Below are 21,203 nucleotides of genomic sequence, written 5' to 3'. Positions count from 1 at the left end.
ATGTTTCAGTAGACCCTGCTATAATAATAATAGTATGTTTCAGTGGACCCCACTATAATAATAATAATAATAATAATAATATGTTTCAGTAGACTTCACTACAATAATATGTTTCAGTGGACCCCACTATTATAATATGTTTCAGTAGACTTCACTACAATAATATGTTTCAGTGGACCCCACTATTATAATATGTTTCAGTAGACTTCACTACAATAATTAGTTTCAGTAGACCCTGCTATAATAATAAAAGTATGTTTCAGTAGACTTCACTACAATAATATGTTTCAGTGGACCCCACTATTATAATATGTTTCAGTAGACCCTACTATAACAATGTTTCAGTGGACCTCACCACTAATACAGACCCCACCACAGTCCTCCAGCGGTTTATCTGATTTATAGCCATTACTTTGCTGGATGAGACTCTTCAGCTGTGACATTAATCAAATATATATGACCGGGCTGTTGTTAGACAGAGAACCATTCAACCAACCAACTATACAGGGATATTTTTAGAACCAGCCCATATGGCTGGAGGTCCCTCTGACAGACTCCCACAAGGAGACTACTGGAGTTTGAAGCAGTGTGATTGTTGCACTAGTGATGGAAAACCTCCATAGAGACCCTCTAGTCTATTCTCTCTTCCCCATTAAGAGGTGGAGGCAGGCAGTGTGATTGTAGTGTTGGTGCTTGAAGTGATGGAGGACCAAATGGCATAGTATTCCCTTTATAGTGCACCACCTTTGACCATGCCCATTAGGGCACTATATAGGGGACATAGTGAATAGGGTGCCATTTTGGACACACACACACACACATCCATGCTCTCCCTCCCATTAAGAGGTTGAAGTTGAGGCAGTCAGTGTGTTGTTAGCTGTGACAGCATGACGTGATGGAGGAGGTCCATGATGGAACTTATAACTAACACAACAGTGACATCCTCTCTCTCTCTCTCGCTCTCTCTCTCTCTCTATGGGACAGTATCGTGAGTCACTTGTTACTAATTGGGAAGGGAATTAGTGTGTCCTTCATCTCAATTGATAACATCAAGAGTAACTAGACTGTAAAGGGGTTACTGAATTTGATAGTGGCTTACAGGCAGCTCGGTGCCAAGTAAAATTCTGTATTTCATACAGTACACCTACTGTAATATAAATATGGTATCAAAGCAAGTACTGTGTAATGACACAGCACAAATCGGTGGCGGCCCATCCACTAGGGCGTTAGGGGCGGTGCCCCATTTGTAATTGGTAGAAAAAAGTGAAAAAAAGAATCAAATAAAAACAAAATATATATTATAACATTCAAGGATTATGTTTAAAATGTCTATAAAACTGTGGTTAATTTGTTTACATTTTACTGTTAATTTTTTTTTCTTCAAAACAAGCTGTTCAGTTACCTACTGCTTAGCCATCAGCAGCTCTGGGCACACGGCCTGCCGTCCAGCGCTTGCCAGCTATTAAATTGCTTGCTATTGGGGCGGTGGACTGCAGCAATGAGATTGCAGGATTGCATCACATTATTTTCACAACACAAAGTAAATGGACCATCCTGTGGTGTTGAAATGAACACACAGGCCTGCTCTATCAGGTATTAAAAAGTTGGCGCTAAAGAGAAAATTGCAATGAATTTGTGAATAAATAATCATGACAGTGAGTGGGAGAGGGAGAGCTTGCTAGCTCGCATGCCAATCAAGTCTAACTAAAGTTACTGGCGAGCTCATCGTTCTTGTGACCAGGGTTGGGTAGGTTAAATGTAATCCGTTACAGTTACCTGTCCAAAATTGTAAACAGTAATGTGACTTGTAACGTACCTTCCCGGATAACCCAAACTCAGTCACGTAATCTGATTACGTAATCTGATTATTCATTTTAGATAATTTACCCCTTAAGAGGTGCAGGTTAGAGTTTTTTGTCATGAATCTTGTTCTGGAGGCAGCTCTGCAGAGTAGTCACTAGCTGGCACAGCCACAAAGTAATAAAATCTGATTTTAAACCTAAGAATAACCCTCAAACCGCAACTATGCGGAAAAAGTTTACCACCATTTCCTGGTTGCAAAAATTCTAATAGTTTGCCTAATTTCACTTTATGTGACAAAACAAGTGGAGAATCATTATACCATCTAAACCACTGTGAATATATTTTCTAAAACCAAAAATATAGAATTTTCAGCTGTTTGAAGCTGGTGTCCAAAACTGAAAGACAAAGTTTAAGAATGGGAATCATAGAAATCATTATCTACTGCTTCTTAGAATTGCTTTCAATAAGAATGACAGATCTATTTAACTAGGCAAGTCAGTGAAGAACAAATTCTTATTTTCAATGATGACCTAGGAACAGTGGGTTAACTGCATTGTTCAGGGGCAGAACAACAGATTCTTACCTTGCCAGCTTGGGGATTCAATCTAGCAACCTTTCGGTTACTAGTCCAACACTCTAACCACTAGGCTACCTGCCAACCCATCTATGACTCACATTTCTCTATGAATCTGGTCGGGTCCCCAAAACGTTACGCCTAACCCTAACGATGAAATTATTTATACTTAAGTACATTTAAAACCAAATACTTTTAGACTTTTACTCAAGTAGTATTTTACTGGGTGACTTTCACTATTACTTGAGTCATTTTCTATTAAGGTATCTTCACTTTTACTCAACTATGGCAATTGGGTACTTTTTCCACCACTGCTCATTGCTTCGAGTTGAGAAAATAAATGCTGCTCTTGGAATGGCATGCTTTGTTTAAACTGCTGTTTAAGTCCATAAAAATTGCGCAAGTTTGAGCATGTTTCCGTTAGGCCTATGGAATTTGTTTATTTATTAATCAGCACGAATTAGATTGAGCTATAAAAGCCCCAATCGTGGTCTTCTTAAATTAAACTTGTTTTTGACAGGATGGAGCACAATACCACGGGGGAGTTTAGAGGGTAGGAACTCCCACAAACTTTTATTCAATAGGCTGGGATCTGAACTATACAGCTGTTGCATGAGCAAATTTTATATTGGCTGTCCACTGGGGCATATTCATTTTGCCGATTCTGTTGCAAAACATTTCTGAAACGGAAGCAAACGGAACGAAACAGGGAGGGACCTACCTGAATTTGTCCAATAGAAACTCTTGTTTTGTTCTGTTTGCTTCCATTTGATTCTTAAACAGTAAACATTTTCCTGAAGGAATACACCAGTTTCCTTAATGAATACACCAAAAACAATGTCGCAAAAACAATGATTGATAGGAAGCTTAAACTTATTCAATTCAACCATTATTTGGTTAAAATAAACATATACTGTACATTTGTGAACAGCCATCCACAACCACCACAATCAATAAGGCGCAAAAACCTAAATGAGAGAGCTGCAGTATGATTCACATCAATGCGCTATGTAGAGATCACTAATAAGTGGAATCCATATCGCCCGTAGGCTACACCCCAGCTGTCATCCTTACCTCCAAGCGTTTATTGAAGTTGGATAATCTTTGGATGCCGACAGCAGTCACACCATTGGAAGACATATATTGCACTGTAGCCTGCAAAAGCCTATTCCTGCTCTTTTCCCGAGATCAATCAAACGCATTGGTGTGTGAGCATCATAGTGGTGGTCTCTGACTTGTGGTCAGACTCGCTCACACTGAAAACAATTCACTGCTGATATTAATGTCATTGAGAACACAGAATGATGTCAAATATTTTTTGAGCAAACATCCTTTCTGAATATAAAAGTAATCCTACAAGTAATCATCTAGTTTTTCTAAAGTATCTGTAATCTGATTACCAGCAACAACAAAAAATTGTAAAGTAATAGATTACAGAAAAAAAGGTAATCCATTACATGTAATCTGTTACTCCCCAACCCTGATTGTGACATTATGCTAGCTAGCGATCCAACCTGGTCTCAGAGCATTTCGTAGTATTCTGTAGGTAAATTCGAGACAATGCATTTAGTATGACATGTTACGGTTGGTATAGTTATATAAAACAGATGGTTACTTAAAGCATAAACGAAAGTAGGGTGGATGGGTGGGCGTATAACGCGAACGTCTAGCAACCCAAATGTTGCGAATTCTAATCTCATCACGGCCAACTTTAGCATTTCAGCAACTTTTAAACAACTTACTACTTTCTAGCTATGTTGAAACTACTTAGCATGTTAGCTAACCCCTAACCTTAACCCTTAACCCTTTAACCTAACTCTTAAACATAATCCTAACCTTAACCCCTAGCCTAGCTTAAAGTTAGCGAGCTAGCTAACGTTAGCCACCTAGCTAGAATTCATAATATATCCTACGTTTAGCAAATTCGTTGAAGCTATGCTTGATGTGTTTTCCCTGTGCTTGATGTGTTTTCCCTGTGCTTGTGTCACCGATGTCATGAAGATGCTGCTGCCTGCTCATTCAAATGATATAACTTTTGGTAATCAATACAGTGGCAGCATGTGCAGCAGAGGTGATTCTGTTTATACATACAAAATTGAAATAAGTGTATTTATGCTGTTGTTCAAATGCACAGACCAATTTACACTCAGGCGGACTGTTTATTAGGTACACCACCCCATTCACGAAAATGGATCGCTCCTACATGCAGGCACTAGGGATGGGGGTGTGAGAATGCGGGTCTGGGCAGGTGAGATGTTTAAAATTGTATGTGTAATAAAATTAAATTTAAAAAAAGTAAAAAGCAGGCAGACAGGCATTGAGGCATTCAGTTACTGTTCAACTTGAATGTTAGAATGGGAAAACGAGTGACCTAAGAGACTTTGAGCGTGGTCTGATCGTCGGTGCCAGGAGCGCCGGTTCCAGTATCTCAGAAACGGCCGCCCTCCTGGACTTTTCACGCCTCTTCCTATTCCTTCACATTGTCATCAAAGTATAGGATGATGCGTTACATTGCTTTGAGAAAAGCCCTCTTACTCATATAAGAAATATGGCTAGTGGGTGGTTTGAAATGTTATTTCAAGGGAAGCCAGCAATCAGAGAAAGAGCTGTGTTATTCTGACAGTCATCCTGGTGTGAATTACTAGCATCCCTCCATATGTTGAAGACAATAGTCACAAGGACACTGATGCTGACTGGACAACCAGAACTACAGAGGAGGCAGACAACATGGAGGCTGTTGCCATGGTGTCTTATTGCAAGTAAGAAAAGTCATCACTGCCTTATTTCACAAGAAATGAAGAGAAACCAACCATCACATAACTGACATGTGGATGACGATTTCACTTCTTTGGTATCCATCAACTTTGGAAAAATATCAAGGCCTAACCTCTGTAACACTCCTCAACTCTAAGAAAATTGTAGTTTATACGCCAGTGTAAACTTTGTTAGCTCAGAAATAAAATATTAGGTTCAATATCGAAATTCAACTTCATAAATCAATATTGGTTCATATATGAAATACTGCAGAATGTCTTATGTATCAGGGTGACTTGTGTAGGAATGTAGGTCGGATGCTTTGTGAAAGGATGCTGTCTAAAAATCCCATACAAGGTGAAAAGGGATGGTATTGTAGGTATAGCAGGACATTGTTCCCTCACATCTGGGACCCTGTAGACCTGGGGCCCTGTAGACCTGGGGCCCTGTAGACCTGGGGCCCTGTAGAGCTGGGGCCCTGCAGACCTGGGGCCCTGTAGACCTGGGGCCCTGTAGACCTGGGGCCCTGTAGAGCTGGGGCCCTGTATAGCTGGGGCCCTGCAGACCTGGGGCCCTGTAGACCTGGGATCCTGTATAGCTGGGGCCCTGTATAGCTGGGGCCCTGCAGACCTGGGGCCCTGTATAGCTGGGGCCCTGCAGACCTGGGGCCCTGTAGACCTGGGGCCCTGTAGAGCTGGGGCCCTGTAGAGCTGGGGCCCTGTATAGCTAGGGCCCTGTATAGCTAGGGCCCTGTATAGCTAGGGCCCTGTATAGCTGGGGCCCTGCAGACCTATTTTATTAGGATCCCCATTAGCTGTTTTGGGTATTTTATTAGAATCCCCATGACCTGCTTCTAAAGCAGCAGCTACTCTTCCTGGGGGTCCACACAAAACATTTAACATGACATAGTACAGGACAGTAATACATTATAGTCTCGCCAATAGTATGCATTGGTTGAAACTCAATTTGAAATCTCCTTACCATCTTATCTAAGCCAATATGACACCGGTGTCGATGAAGTCAACTTGATTGGAGGTACACAACTCTCGTCATGATCCGTCCGGCCGTTACCAAGAACCACTATTCCCAAAAAAATTTGGACAGGGTTGGTAGCATTTTTTGCTCAAATTCTAGACTCCAGATTGAAACTAGGCTACTGCGTCCATAAACTGACCATCGGACTTAGATCCATTTGGAATGAATACATTTGCAGGTTGCAATAGTTTTTTATTAAATTCATAAATTTAACGCTCTCACGTGCACATTTATGCCCAATAAAAACCAACGATGGGCTACCTTTCTAACAAACCTAACATCTTTTCAGCCGTATCTCAGAGTTCTAAATCCGAGTGCAACTTGGTTGCAGCGCAACAGTAGGAGCTAGCTAGTAGAAGGCTAGCAGCTGTAGCTAGCTACAGCTTACACCAGTTGAATGAGAAGCAGAATGGAAGTTAGCTAGCTAGCTAGGTATATTTTGCTATGGAAGGTTTTTCATATGGCTGAAGTCATCTGTGTACACCGCTGACCTGGAATCAGAACTTAAACAAATACAGTGTCGTGAAAAATACCCCCTTTCTGATTTTATCTATTTTTGCATATGTTTGATACTGAATATTATCAGACCTTCAACCAAAACCTAATATTAAATAAAGGGAACCTGAGTGAATAAATAACACGACAATTACATACTTATTTCATTTATTTCATTAACAAAGTTATGAAATAAGTGTCATGACTGTCCTGATCAGATCAGGTTACAGGAGACCACAGCCCTACAGAGTATCTTTCAACCCCCAACAGAGGAGGAGAGATCTAGGGGTCTGAAGATGTGGGGGTTTTATGACCCCTCACGCCCATGATCAATCTTAGGCCACAGAGAAATTCCTTTGTCCTCACTATGGAGAACTGGCCTCAGAACATTAAACATGCAATAAAGGGACTTTGGAACAATGGTTTCCGTCAGCCACAATGGTGGTCATGACGATAGATGGAATATGAAAATGTATGTCATTTTTGTTTGCTATTAAAGGTTAACAGATGACGTTATGAAAACATTGTACCTTTAAGAGTTTTCCCAGTATATGCCTGATGTTTATACATTGTACGTTGTGTGGAAAATATCCAAATCAAAGAGAATGTTTTGGTAAAGATGAAATGTGAAGTTAGTTGTCTAAAATTGGATTTGAGTAAAATCTAGGCCTTGCCCTTATTAACTTGGTACGCCCAGAGAATTGCCCTAAAGGCGGTTACGCCCACTTCTGACCCGAAGGTATAAGACATGTGAGTTAAGAATTAACATATCAGACTAAAGTGACCCCAGGCTGCAGCCGAGGTCTAAAAGTTAAACGAAATCCAAAACGCAACACAAGGTTGAAGACAAAGAAATCTTTTTCTACCCAAGCTACGGATGAGTAGCTGTGTCTAAGCGGGTGAATTCAAGCCGAACCACCTAGCCTCCACTCTTCATCGAATCGTGGTATCTACGTTGTTTCATTCCTACGCTGTGAGCTCTGAGCTACAGAGCTGTCTGTCCTCAGACGACACTATCAGAGAAAGGGGGAGAAATCAGACCACTAAGCCAAAAGGGACACTGACATCGTGAGGACAACCAGAGAGTTGCGTCGGAGAAGTGCGTCCTTGAGCAGCCTAAACGCGCCACGCGGAGCTTCCCATCTGAGACCTCCAACACGTAATTACATCATTATATTCTGACCCATAAGAGCGGCAGTTCGGGGCAAGGCTAGGGTTAAAATAAGCATTGCTGACAAATGCAACCAAATGTATATTTCTCTCGTGTACTTTCTCTTTTTCTCTCTCTTTTAAATCCCCATTTTGGGTAAAACGCGCCATAGTGTGTTGGCCCGTTATACTAAGTCCTAATCAATAGCTTAGACTGTGTTTTGTGTATGTGTATCTTTTATCATCATTTTAGCTTGCTAGTAAACAAATAATCAACTAAGATTGGTGTGGTAAACTCATTGGTGGGACCCAGGTCCATGCAGATTCCCGGATTATGCGACGTTCAGAAATAAGACTAGAGGAATTTGATTAATTAGCGACTGTTGTAAAATCGATATTCTGATATTCTTTGAGTTAATTTGGGAAATAGAAACTCAATAAAACTAATTTTCCCATGGTGCCCCAGGTTAATGAGTTAATAATTGCTTGATTCATTGCTTGATTCATTTAATCACGCAATTATAAACAGTTAACCTGTTATGGATAGGGGGCAGTATTTTCACGGCCAGATAAAAAACGTACCCGATTTCATCTGGTTATTGCTCCTGCCCAGAAACTAGATTATGCATATAATTGTTTGATTTGGATAGAAACCACCCTAAAGTTTCTAAAACTGTTTGAATGGTGTCTGTGAGTATAACAGAACTCATATGGCAGGCCAAAACCTGAGAAGATTCCATACAGGAAGTGCCCTCTCTGACCATTTCTTGGCCTTCTTTAGCCTCTTTATTGAAAACAGAGGATCTCTGCTGTAACGTGACACTTTCTGGTTTTTGATATAAATATGAACTTGATTGAACAAAATATGCATGTATTGTATAACATAATGTCCTAGGAGTGTCATCTGATGAAGATCATCAAAGGTTAGTGCTGCATTTAGCTGTGGTTTTGGTTTTTGTGACATTATATGCTAGCTTGAAAAATGGGTGTCTGATTATTTCTGGCTGGGTACTCTCCTGACATAATCTAACGTTTTGCTTTCGTTGTAAAGCCTTTTTGAAATCGGACAGTGTGGTTAGATAAAGGAGAGTCTTGTCTTTAAAATGGTGTAAAATAGTCATATGTTTGAAAAATGGAAGTTTTCGGATTTTCGAGGAGTTTATATTTCGCGCCACGCCCTATCATTGGATATTGGAGCGGTGTTCCGCTAGCGGAACGTCTAGATGTAAGAAGTTAATCATTCGATGGGCAACATTCATCACATTAACTAATACAACGTCACAACATATGTGTGTGAAAAAGTAATTGCCCCGTTACACTCAATAACTGGTTGTGCCACCTTTACCTGCAATGACTGCAGCAGTGTTTGGTTTTCACCAAGCAGAATGTGACCCATTTCATCCCAAAAAGTTATACTTTTGACCCATCTAGCCATAGAGCATTCTTCCAAGAGTCTTGATGTTCATCCAGGTGTTTCCGTGTGCTTTTTCGCAAACTTGAGTCAACTTTTTGGATGAGATGGGTCACATTATGTCTGCAGAAAACCAAACACTACATTTCACAGTAAGAACCTCATACCAACGGTCAAGCATGGTGGTGGTAGTGTGATGGTTTGGGAATGCTTTGTTGCCTCATGACCTGAACAACTTGCCTTAATAGAAGGAACCATGAATTCTGCTCTGTGTCAGGGAGGGTGACATGTAATTGTACTAGCACGTATTGCTACTACGAAGGAGAGAACATTGGAGAGACCACATCTCAAACTCTCAAGGAAGACGTCATTGCCCTCATCCGTCAGATGCATGCCATCCCTACAGTACAAATACATGTGATAAGTTGCACATGTTGTAAACATGTAAAAAAAGTTAAAAATAAAAAAACACGTGTCAAGCTGTCCCACGTCGAGCTGACAAACGACTTATGTTTATTCATATAAACACCATCCACCAAACACTATCAGTAGCACTTATGTATGTTCTGTTCCAAATCTGTGAGTACTCCCATCTGTTTTCATATTTATACAGCCATTTATAAATGTGGGAATGTGTGCTCTTTTACTGGAGTTGGAAATCTGTGTACAACATTACTAAGAACATGTGGCTGAAAGATTCAAGAGTGCCTATCCAATGTCAGATTTGTAAATATGTATTCTTAAAAGGGTAATTTTGTCTAATGACTTTGTGTTTCTTAGCAGTTTGTCATTTGTCACAGTGTTTGTATCAGGAGTTACCAAAATTGCTATTGACCAGCCATAGGGTTATGAAGGCCTTTTTGTTCAAGCCCAGTGCTACCACAACTGATTCTACCACTCAGCTGTTCACCGAGACCTCAGCTGTTCACCGAGACCACAGCTGTTCATCGACACCTCAGCTGTTCATCGACACCTCAGCTGTTCATCGAGACCTCAGCTGTTCATCGAGACCTCAGCTGCTCATCGAGACCTCAGCTGTTCATCGAGACCTCAGCTGTTCATCGAGACCTCAGCTGTTCATTGAGACCTTAACTAGTAAAACTGGGCTTGAACAAGAAAGCGTGCATAACCTTTAGGGTCGGGAATTGCCAGGGACATCACGATATGATATGTATTGCGATTCTCATGATTCTATATGTATTGCGATTCTCATGATTCTATATGTATTGCGAATCGATACTGTGGTTTTATTTCGATTCGATGTTCCAATTTGAGTTAGTTAATGACACCGGAGGGGATGGCTGCCGTTTTACATGCTCCTAACCAACTGTGCTATTTTGTTTAGTTTTTTCGCATTGTTTGTAACTTATTTTGTACATAATGTTGCTGCTACCGTCTCATATGACCGAAAAGAGCTTCTGGATATCAGAACAGCGATTACTCACCTAGAACTGGATGAAGATTTTTTTCTTGAATGTGAAGGATATACTGCTTCCCCGAGACCAGGACCAAATCCCTCTCATACGGGTGAAGAAAACACGAAGATATCGTGGTCAGAGGTCGGGGTGGCTAAACCGCCACTACCATCTGTCCTATTGGACAACGTGCAATCACTGGAGAATAAACTGGATGATCTATGATCAAGACTATCCTACCAACGGGACATTCAAAACTGTAATATCTTATGTTTCACTGAGTCATGGCTGAACGACGACACGGATATTATAGAGCTGGCTGGGTTTTCCATGCATCGGCAGGACAGAGCAGCTACGTCTGATATTGATGTCTATTTATCAATATCAGCTTTTGCGTGATGTCTAATGTTAAGGTATTGCTCTCCTGAGGTAGAGTTCCTCATGATAAGCTCATCTGTATTATTTGTAGCTGTCTATTTACCACCACAAACCAATGCTGGCACTAGGACTGCATTCAATGAGCTGTATAAGGCCATAAGCAAACAAAAAAATGCTCATCCAGAAGTGGCGCTCCTAGTGGCCGGGGACTTTAATGCAGGCAAACTTAAATCCATTTTACGTCATTTCTACCAGCATGTCACATGCGCAACCAGAGGGAAAAAAAACTCTAGACCACCTTTACTTCACACACAGAGATGCATACAAAGCTCTCCCTCGCCCCTTATTTGGCAAATCTGACCATAATTCTATCCTCCTGATTCCTGTTCATAAGGAAAAACTAAAGCAGGAAGTACCAGTGACTCGCTCAATACAAAAGTGGTCAGATGACGCGATTGCTGCGCTACAGGACTGTTTTGCTAGCACAGGCTGGAATATGTTCCAGGATTAATCCAATGGCATTGAGGAGTATACCACCTCAGTCACCGGCTTCATCAGTAAGTGCAACGATGATGTCGTCCCCACAGTGACCGTATGTAGATATCGCAACCAGAAGCCATGGGTTACAGGCAACGTCCTCACCGAACTAAAGGCTGAAGCTGACATTTTCAAGGAGCAGGACACTTATCCGGATGCTTAGAAGAAATCCCTCAGACGAACAGGCAAAGCATCAATACAGGACTAAGATTGAATCCTACGACACTGGCTGTGACACTTGTTGAATGTGGCAGGGCTTGCAAACTATTACGGACTACAAAGAGCTACTCAGTGACGCGAGCCTACCAGACAAGCTAAATGCCTTTTATGCTCGCTTCGAGGCAAGCAACACTGAAGTATGCATGAGACCACCAGCTGTTCCAGACGACTGTGTGATCACGCTCTCTGTAGTTGATGTGAGCAAGACCTTTAAACAGGTCAACATTCACAAGGCCGCGGGGCCAGACTGATTAATGGGACGTATACTCGGACCAACTGACAAGTGTCTTCACTGACATTTTCAACCTCTCCCTGGCCGAGTTTGTAATACCTACATGTTTCAAACAGACTACCATAATCCCTGTGCCCAAGATAGAGAAAGTAAGCTGCCTAAATTACTACCGCCTCATAGCACTCAGGTCGGTAGCCATGAAGTGCTTTGAAAGGCTGGTCATGGCTCACATCAACACCATCATCCCAGAAATCCTAGACCAACTCCAATTCACATACCACCCCAACAGATCCACAGATGACAATCTCAATACCACTCCACACTGCCCTTTCCCACCTAGACAAAAGGAACACCTATGTGAGAATGCTGTTCATTGACTACAGCTCAGCGTTCAATGCCATAGTGCCCACAAAGCTCATCACTAAGCTAAGGACCCTGGGACGAAACACCTCCCTCTGCAACTGGATCCTGGTCTTCCTGACAGGCCGCCCCCAGGTGGTAAGTGTAGTTAACATATCTTCCACGCTGATCCTCAACACAGGGGCCCCTCAGGGGTGTGTACTTAGTCCCCTCCTTTACTCCCTGTTCACCCACGACTGCGTGGCCAAACATGACTCCAACACCATCATTAAGTTTGCTGATGACACAACAGCGTTAGGCTTGATTACCGACAACGATGAGACAGTCTATAGGGAGGAGGTTAGAGACCTGGCAGTGTGGTGCCAGGATAACAACCTCTCCCTCAATGTGAGCAAGACAAACAAGCTGTCTGACAATTTGTTGTCCTTCTGTTGCATCTCTATCGACATTACAGCATCTGTGCTGTAACGTGACACTTTCTAAGGCTTCCATTGGCTCTCTAAAGCCTCCAGAAAGTGGAATGGGGTGTCTGCTGTCTCTGGGCAAAGTACAGCAGCAGAGTTTGTAAGTGGTCAGCCTGGGGACAGTGAGACTGGAGATGCGCGGTCACGAGAACTCGCCATGTTTTTCTTTCAGTCTTTGAATGAATACAACGTTACCCGGTTGGAATATTATCGCTATTTTACGAGAAAAATAGCATAAAAATTGATTTTAAACAGTGTTTGACATGCTTCTAAGTACGGTAATGGAATATTTTGAATTTTTTTGTCACGAAATGCGCTCGCGCGTTACCCTTCGGATAGTGACCTGAATGCACGAACAAAACGGAGCTATTTGGATATAACTATGGATTATTTGGAACCAAAACACCATTTGTTGTTGAAGTAGAAGTCCTGGGAGTGCATTCTGACTAAGAACAGCAAAGGTAATCCAATTTTTCTAATAGTAATTCTGAGTTTAGGTGACCCCGAAGTTGGCGGATGTCAAAATAGCTAGCCGAGATGGCCGAGCTATGTACTCAGAATATTGCAAAATGTGCTTTCGCTGAAAAGCTATTTTAAAATCGGACATAGCGATTGCATAAAGGAGTTCTGTATCTATAATTCTTAAAATAATTGTTATGTATTTTGTCATCGTTTATCATGAGTAATTTAGTAAATTCACCGGAAGTTTGCGGTGGGTATGCTAGTTCTGAACATCACATGCTAATGTAAAAAGCTGTTTTTTTATATAAATATGAACTTGATTGAACAAAACATGCATGTATTGTATAACTTAACAGCTTCTACTCCCAAGCCATAAGAGTGACGAACAATTAATGAAATGGCCACAAGGACTACTTACATTGACCCCCCCCCCCCCCCCCCCCCCCCCCTTTGTTATTACACTGCTGCTACTCACTGTTTATTATCAATGCATTGTCACTTTACCTCTACCTACATGTACAAATGACCTGGACTAACCTGGACCCCTGCACATTGACTCGTTACCGGCACCCCTTGTATATAGTATATATTTATTGTGTTACTTTTAATTACATTTTTTACTTTTAGTTAGTAAATATTTTCTTAACTCTTTTTGTTGAACTGCATTGTTGGTTAAGGGCTTGTAATTAAGCATTACACGGTAAGGTCTACACCTGCAGTATTCAGTGCATGTGACAAATATAATTTGATTTGATGTCTGCTGCAGAGGGACAAGAGAGAGCCATGAGAAAACAAGATTTGATTAGTCATGGAATTAAAGTGCTCAAAACAAATTGTCTCCCTATTTATTTATTTTTAAATATGGAGAACAAGCTACAGTATGAAGGACAAATAGTGGAGTTTTGGTGCAGGTACATTCACCTAGCGCAAAAATAATACGATACAATATGATTTATCATCAAAAATAATATCCCGATATGTGTCCATCAATTTTTTGCCCATCAATAATAACCATGTAGCTTTTCAAGAGCAATTGTGGCCATCCCTGAATTGTATGTACAAAGTTGACTATATCTGGTAAAGTACATTTGATTGTAAATTGTCTATTTTGTAATAACTCACTATTGTTTACAGGTAACGTAGTACTAGGCCTTCTGTAGACTTTAAAGTACATGTTTATGTAAATAATTAACGGCTACATAGTAACTATTGTGTTTGTTTTCCAGGAGCTTTCTCCATGAGCTTTCTTTCTCCATGTTCCAGTTTAGTCTTTATTGGCTTAAATGGATTTCTGGTTTTTCGCTTCCCTCTGGAAAATCAGCTGTTATATAAATACTAATAACTACATTATTTCTGTTGCCATTTTTTATTTTTGTGTACTTTTTACTTGACTTGTATTGCAGTGTTATGATGTATTATAATGTTCTATAATAATGTTGTGTTTTACACCTGGTGTAAAAACCAAGGAAAAAGGTAAAACAAAAAACAACGTTAAGTGCAGAGGGTGCAGATGGACAGATATATATATATATATATACACACTGTAAAATGTATACTGTATATGAGTGGCTGCGTTGAACACACCACCTCCTGTTATTATGTTCGGAACCTACTGACCAAAACAGGAAATATATTTATTTTTCAATTACATGTATTGCAGGCACCACAGTACTACAAGATAAAACAGCTCACTCAATCAAGCCTGATGGTGTTGTAAATATAAAAGCAAAGCTTGCTTTCATATCATTTTTTTAAAAGCTTGAAAGGGTATTGGAATGGGGTAATGGCTTAGTGTGGGTTGGGAAGAATGAAATACATTACTTTATATGTGATACAAATCAGGAGCACCTCCTCTAAGAGTATGAATGAGGCTGTTTGAGAAGGTTTAAATCCTAAGCAACTTGCCAACACATTGGTTTCAGTACAATAGACCAACATAGCTACACTAGTAGGTCAAAGCTGTGTGCTGGAAAACCTTGGTAGAGCATGGGTGAAGTACGCATTGTGGTGCTCATGTGAATTTCATTTCTTTTTCAGCTTCAGACCAATCCCTCCATCTCACTTAAAATGTGTTTTCTTGTTTTTAAGATATTTACTGTAGACCAGAACAAAAGTAGTGCATTATTTAGGGAATAGGGTGCCATTTGGGACAAAGAACTGGGGACTTGCAGTGTGAGGTACCACAGCTATGGAAAATGTCAGAGACTCTCAGAAAATAAATTACAGGGGGTCCTAGAACACTGGAGTGGAGACTCCTAGACTCCAGATTACATATTTCCCCTAGAGGCAGGGGTCCTTCTATCCGCTCTCCTCAGGTCGACCACTTTCCTAGCTACAAAAAAAGTACAATCAGCCTGGTCTCAGAGCTTTAGACTGCGTTCAATGGTGTGCAAATACCTGTAGACTGCGTTCAATAGTGACAAAAGCCTGGAGCAATCTCAGGGACTCTTGGCAGAAAATTGAAAAAGTGACCAATACACAAAATCCATTTTCAACAGAGCCTCCCTCTCCCTCGCTAGAGTTTCTAAGACGGAGATGAAGGACAGTCAATTCTGACTATACACACAAGGGATAATTCCCAAATGGCACCCTATTCCCTATGGGCCCTCATCAAAAATAGTTCACTATATTAGGAATAGTGTGCCATTTGGGACTCAGTGAAGATTATTTGAAAGGGAATAAGTGGACACACAAAGCATACCAAATCTGAAGAAGAATATAATAATAATTTATAATAATTGATTGGACACATACTAGCTGACTGGCATCCTCCAATCGAGGTACTTAAAAAAATAAAAAAAATTCTCCACACATCAAGAGGTATAACATGAATTTGTGTCAAGAGATTTTGTCAATCCAACATCTACATTTGATTAGAGAGCGTATCTTTCCAGTTTATATTCTCCAACCTAGGTCCTAGGGGAGAGGCGGCATGAGGGGCGGCATGAGAGGCGGCATTGATAAGATGTAACATTGAGATGTATTTTAGAAAGTTCATGTCAGCTCTCTGTTAAGTAGCTAGTTCGATGTAAACAGTGTTTTGAGAGACCGTTTTATAGCCTAGTTTTTCTTATTTTCGTAGATCCAACTATATATATTTGGTATTTTGGGGGGTATTTTATTAGGATCCCCATTAACTGTTGCGAAAGCAGCAGCTACTCTTACTGGGGTCCACACAGAACAGGAAACATGACATAATACAGGACATTAATAGACAGGAACAGCTCAAGGACTGAACTACCTACTGTACATTTCATATCCAATTCTACTGCGTATCACCACCATGCTGTTACTAAAACAACTGTCTTCACCTGAAAGACTGTTATCCGGCGCCTTCTGCCATCTCCCTTTCCTTTTTTTAATGTATTTTTAAAAAATATATATAATTAAGATTAGTTGCATTTCCTTAAATTATCAGAATGGTCTAACAAGTTAACAATACATCATGTCTTTCATTTACCTTTCTTCATGAAAGACCACTGAACAAGAGATAACAGATTTACATTTCTACATGAAAGACCACTGAACAAGAGATAACAGATTTACGTTTCTACATGAAAGACCACTGAACAAGAGATAACAGATTTACGTTTCTACATGAAAGACCACTGAACAAGAGGTAACAACAGCATCATCCAATGATGTCATTGATTTTTCATTCTTAGTTTAGACCCTAAATCAAACACGAAACTGCATCATGCAGGACTGAAAAAATGGTTGAACCTGTCCTTGTGTAGCCTATCTGTCACGTCATGGCCAGTATAAGGGTTAATTGTCATTTTAGTTTGGTCAGGACGTGGCAGAGGGTATTTGTTTTATGTGGTTCAGGGTGGTGTATTAGTTAGGAGGGCGTTTGATTTATTATTTCCGGGTTTTGAGTTATGGTCTATGTTGATGTATTTCTATGTGTAGTCTGGTTGATCTGTTTCTATGTTGAGTTAATTGGGGTGGACTTCCAATTGAAGGCAGCTGTGTGGTGTTGCCTTTGATTGGAAGTCCTATATTAGTTGGGTGTGTTTGTCTGTTTAATGGTGGGAGATTGTTCCGTGTTTAGTGTGTTCCGTGTTTAGTGTGTGTAAACCTAACAGGACTGTCAGTGTATCGTGCGGTCGTTTTTGTTATTTTTGTATGTTCGTTTTGGAATTTATTAAAAGTTCAAAATGAACCATCTCAACTCTGCTGCATATTGGTCCTCATTTTCCGATGATGATTTCGCCATATCGTCCTCCGACGAAGAAATCCCTGACACTATCAGACTAGGACAAGACAGTGTTGCCATGACAACGGAATTTTGACTGTCAATACCAAATTTAGTATCACAAGACACGAGACCATCACGATACTCGATACGAAAATGAAAACATTACCACTGTAAAAAAAAAAAAAAAAAGGCATATTAGCCAAAGTCACAGAATGGCACTTGATCCAGACAGATAAACTCAGCTATTTTCTCTATTCAATCGTTGGGCATCTTTTGAGTTCAATATCATTATATTAGAATTGTTTTAAGTCAACATTTTTCAGAGACAGCCATGTATGCATTAATTAATCAATTATACATCCATACAATCAATTTGACTTTGTTTTTACCAATCAATCTACATAACAACACAAATGGTAATAATTTATTTGAATGGTAAATCTCGATTGATAAACTGGGTACATCAAGACTTAGCCTAGGTCTAGTCACAATACAGGTGAAGGAATATTCAATAGGATTCTGTGAATGCATTGAGTTATTGAGCTGATTTCACAGAGCTACAGAGGACAAACAATATGTTTCTCTCGTACATTTGGGACTTATTCTATTGTACTGATCAACAACATTTGCATTGAAGTAGCTTATTTGATAAAAGTCTGCCATCATTCAGGAGGCAAGGGGCGGACGGGCCCCATCGGAGCCCAATATTCACACACACAGTCTGGTCGCTGAGGTAATAGTTCCTCTTTGGGAGAGACGTGAGAGAGCGACCGAGTGAACATAGTTTTGATGGCAATTTGCTTTTACATTAGCATATTTTGCATGATGGTTTGCATATTATCACAAACAAAATACTAGGAATAATGAACTGATGATAAGGGAGGACATTGGCTGCGCTGATAAACAGAATGCTGCTACTCTCTGCTGTTATCATCTATGCATAGTCACTATAATAACTCTACCTACATGTACATATTACATCAACTAACCGGTGCCCCCCTGTATATAGTCTCGCTATTGTTATTTTACTGCTGCTCTTTAATTACTTGTTACTTTTATTTCTTATTCTTACTCATATGTTTTTTTAAACTGCATTGTTGGTTAGGGGCTCGTAAGTAAGTATTTCACTGTAAGGTCTACACCTTTTGTATTCGGCGCATGCGACTAATAGAATTAGATTTGATTTATCCGTGAGACACATTTGACAGATGTTCCGAAAGTAACAAATTCTAGAACCAAACTGTTTTTCCTGTTCTAGTATCAAAAAAGTACAGACATTTTGGGTATACTGTGCAACACCAGGATAGGATAGGATGAGGGGAAAATTGTTAACTCAGCCTCTTGTAAATGATATGGCCCTAATACAAACGAGTTCCCAGAAACTGCAGGAGGTAGGCTATACAACAGCATCTTCCAATGGAAGTTATTAACAATGGTTGAGTGTTAGAATCACTCACTCAGCCTCTGGTGTATTGATGATGTTGACACTGTGTTACGAATACATGCCCCAGACACATCCAAGGCACTCTGGATAAATCGTCTACATAACCTATTCTTATTGAATAACGTTTTCTGAAGGTTTCTTCATGGTTCTATTTAAAGTCGTGTTCTCAGAACATTAAGAAAACGTTCCATAAAAATCCCAATAAAACATCGGTAACGTTTAAAGAATGTTCTAAGAATGTTATTTAAAAACATATACATTCTGTTCTCAGCATCAACAAAACCGGCTATCCTCTATCATGCCAAGTGTGTTCAGGTGTGTTGGCCGCGCCCACTAATTGATCACACCCAATCTTAATGAGTGCTTGTTTCCTTTGAAATAGGGTCTGTTTGAATAGACACAAATTAACAGCTTTATATGAGTTCAAAAAACAGGGGGTGCTTGCTCCATCCCAGTAGCGCAGTGGACTAATTCCATGGATAGGGAACAGAAGATCACAGGTTTGAATCTCACTGACTGCCACAATAATAAAGAAAAGTGTTTGCATGATTAATGCCTAAGCAAATTAATTTCCAATGGTCCTGTCTGTGTTTAGAGTTCAAAACAGATAACCCAAACTAAGCTAGCAATGTTATTAAAAGTCTTATTGATACTTGTTCTCAGAATGTTATTTAATTACCTTCACATAACCTCTAATTTCCATTCTCAGAACGTTAATAAAACCTCCCAGGAAAACTTTCAGGGAACCATAGTAAAATGTTCTCAGAACCTCCCCGCAACCATAATAAAAGGTTCTCAGAACCTCCCTGGAACCATAGTAAAACGTTCTCAGAGCCTCCCTGGAACCATAGTAAAAGGTTCTCAGAACCTCCCTGCAACACAAATATACAAGTTCCCAAAACAGGCAAAATGTTCACTTCCGTTCTCAGAATGTTTAAAAAACGTTCAGTTTTACCTGTCAGTAAACTTATGGTTTCATTCCCGGAACGAATGGGAAACCAAAAACGTACGTTCCCACTACTTCCAAGCAACCAAATGTGCTAGCTGGGTTTTATTTACTAAAACCCTATGAATGAAACGCATAATGACAACAAAAAATGGCGTTTACACAGGCCCCACTGGACGCACACTGGTTGAATCAGCATAATTTTTTTTTTGGGGGGGGGGGTTGATGGTCGAGGCAAGCAACCCCCACTTCACCCTCCACTCTAACCGACACACGCAACATTCGTGCTTAAATCATCAGTCTTTGAGTAGTGGCAGTCTAGAACGCACATACATCAATAGCGTTAAAACAGAAATATTGTAACCTGCACACAAAAGTGCACGTTTCTATTTATTTGTAATATGTCCTGCTCACAGCTTCTGCAATATGTTGAAAAACCAATAACCTAAAAGCCTACGCTAAAGGTGATGCATCCTAAAATAAAATAAATAAAAAGTCTATAACCTTCAATTGAAATTGTCATAATCTATGTTTACTTGTCATTGTTATTCACCGGAAGTAAATGTTGCAAATTAGGAACATTCATGAATCACATAATGGATAATTTTGCTTATTTTTCATGTTCAGAAAAGCTTCCGTTCGTTCACCAAAACCACCAAAGTTGTCAGAAAAATGGGGTAGCAGGCAGAATAGAGAATTCGAAAATGAACTTTAGTAACAATACTCACAGGTCGCAACGTGCAGACTAGAGTTAAAACCAAGACACCTTTGGAAACATCCATAACGCTGGTCGATAAAGAAACGATTTGTCTTCTTTTTTTTAATATATATATATATATATATATATATATATATATATATACAAGAAAGATAATAAAACGGTACAAGCTGTTGAACACGAACATTCACTATAATTTGGAATAAAAGAAACTCTGTGATAAGTTATTGTAGGTAGCCACCTCGGATCGTTAGTATGAGCGTGCGTATTGCGCCGTGATCAAATCTGAACCATTACTCCACTGAGGAGCAATGACAGCGAAGTCAGAAGGCAACCGCACCCTGTCGGTGCGCCTCGGAACTTCCCTCGTTTATAAATTATATTCTGGGTTCTTCCACCTGGAGGAAGACAACAATTTCCCTGTCCTCTACTCGTCATAAAATACATAGTTGAAAAACTGAGAACAACTCAAATTATAAAGTTGCGTACGTCATAAAGTGTTTGTAGCTCAATTGTGATTTGACAAGACTACAATTATGCCGAATCAGATATGACATTGTGTTGCCATGTGTTATTATGCTGTCATAATCAAATATTGGAATAAAG

The 21,203-nt window shown here is 40.0% G+C and overlaps 1 protein-coding gene across 2 annotated transcripts in view; it reads right to left on the bottom strand.

Annotated features, from left to right (window-relative positions):
- The window catches only part of LOC106569811 (vasoactive intestinal polypeptide receptor), a 107,270-nt gene extending 86,390 nt beyond the window's left edge, over positions 1–20,880 (bottom strand). For both annotated transcript variants that reach the window (XM_014141442.3, XM_014141443.3), the window contains exon 1: positions 20,608–20,880. In XM_014141442.3, the coding sequence (XP_013996917.2) occupies positions 20,608–20,784 (177 nt within the window). In that variant the 5' untranslated portion in view covers positions 20,785–20,880. The remainder of the gene's footprint in view (positions 1–20,607) is intronic.
- Between the last annotated feature and the right edge of the window lie 323 nt (positions 20,881–21,203).

Source organism: Salmo salar, chromosome 14 (assembly GCF_965601325.2).
Source record: "Salmo salar chromosome 14, fSalSal1, whole genome shotgun sequence".
NCBI lineage: Eukaryota > Metazoa > Chordata > Actinopteri > Salmoniformes > Salmonidae > Salmo > Salmo salar.
Note: the sequence above shows the minus strand (reverse complement) of the source record. Positions and strands in the feature narration are given on the sequence as shown.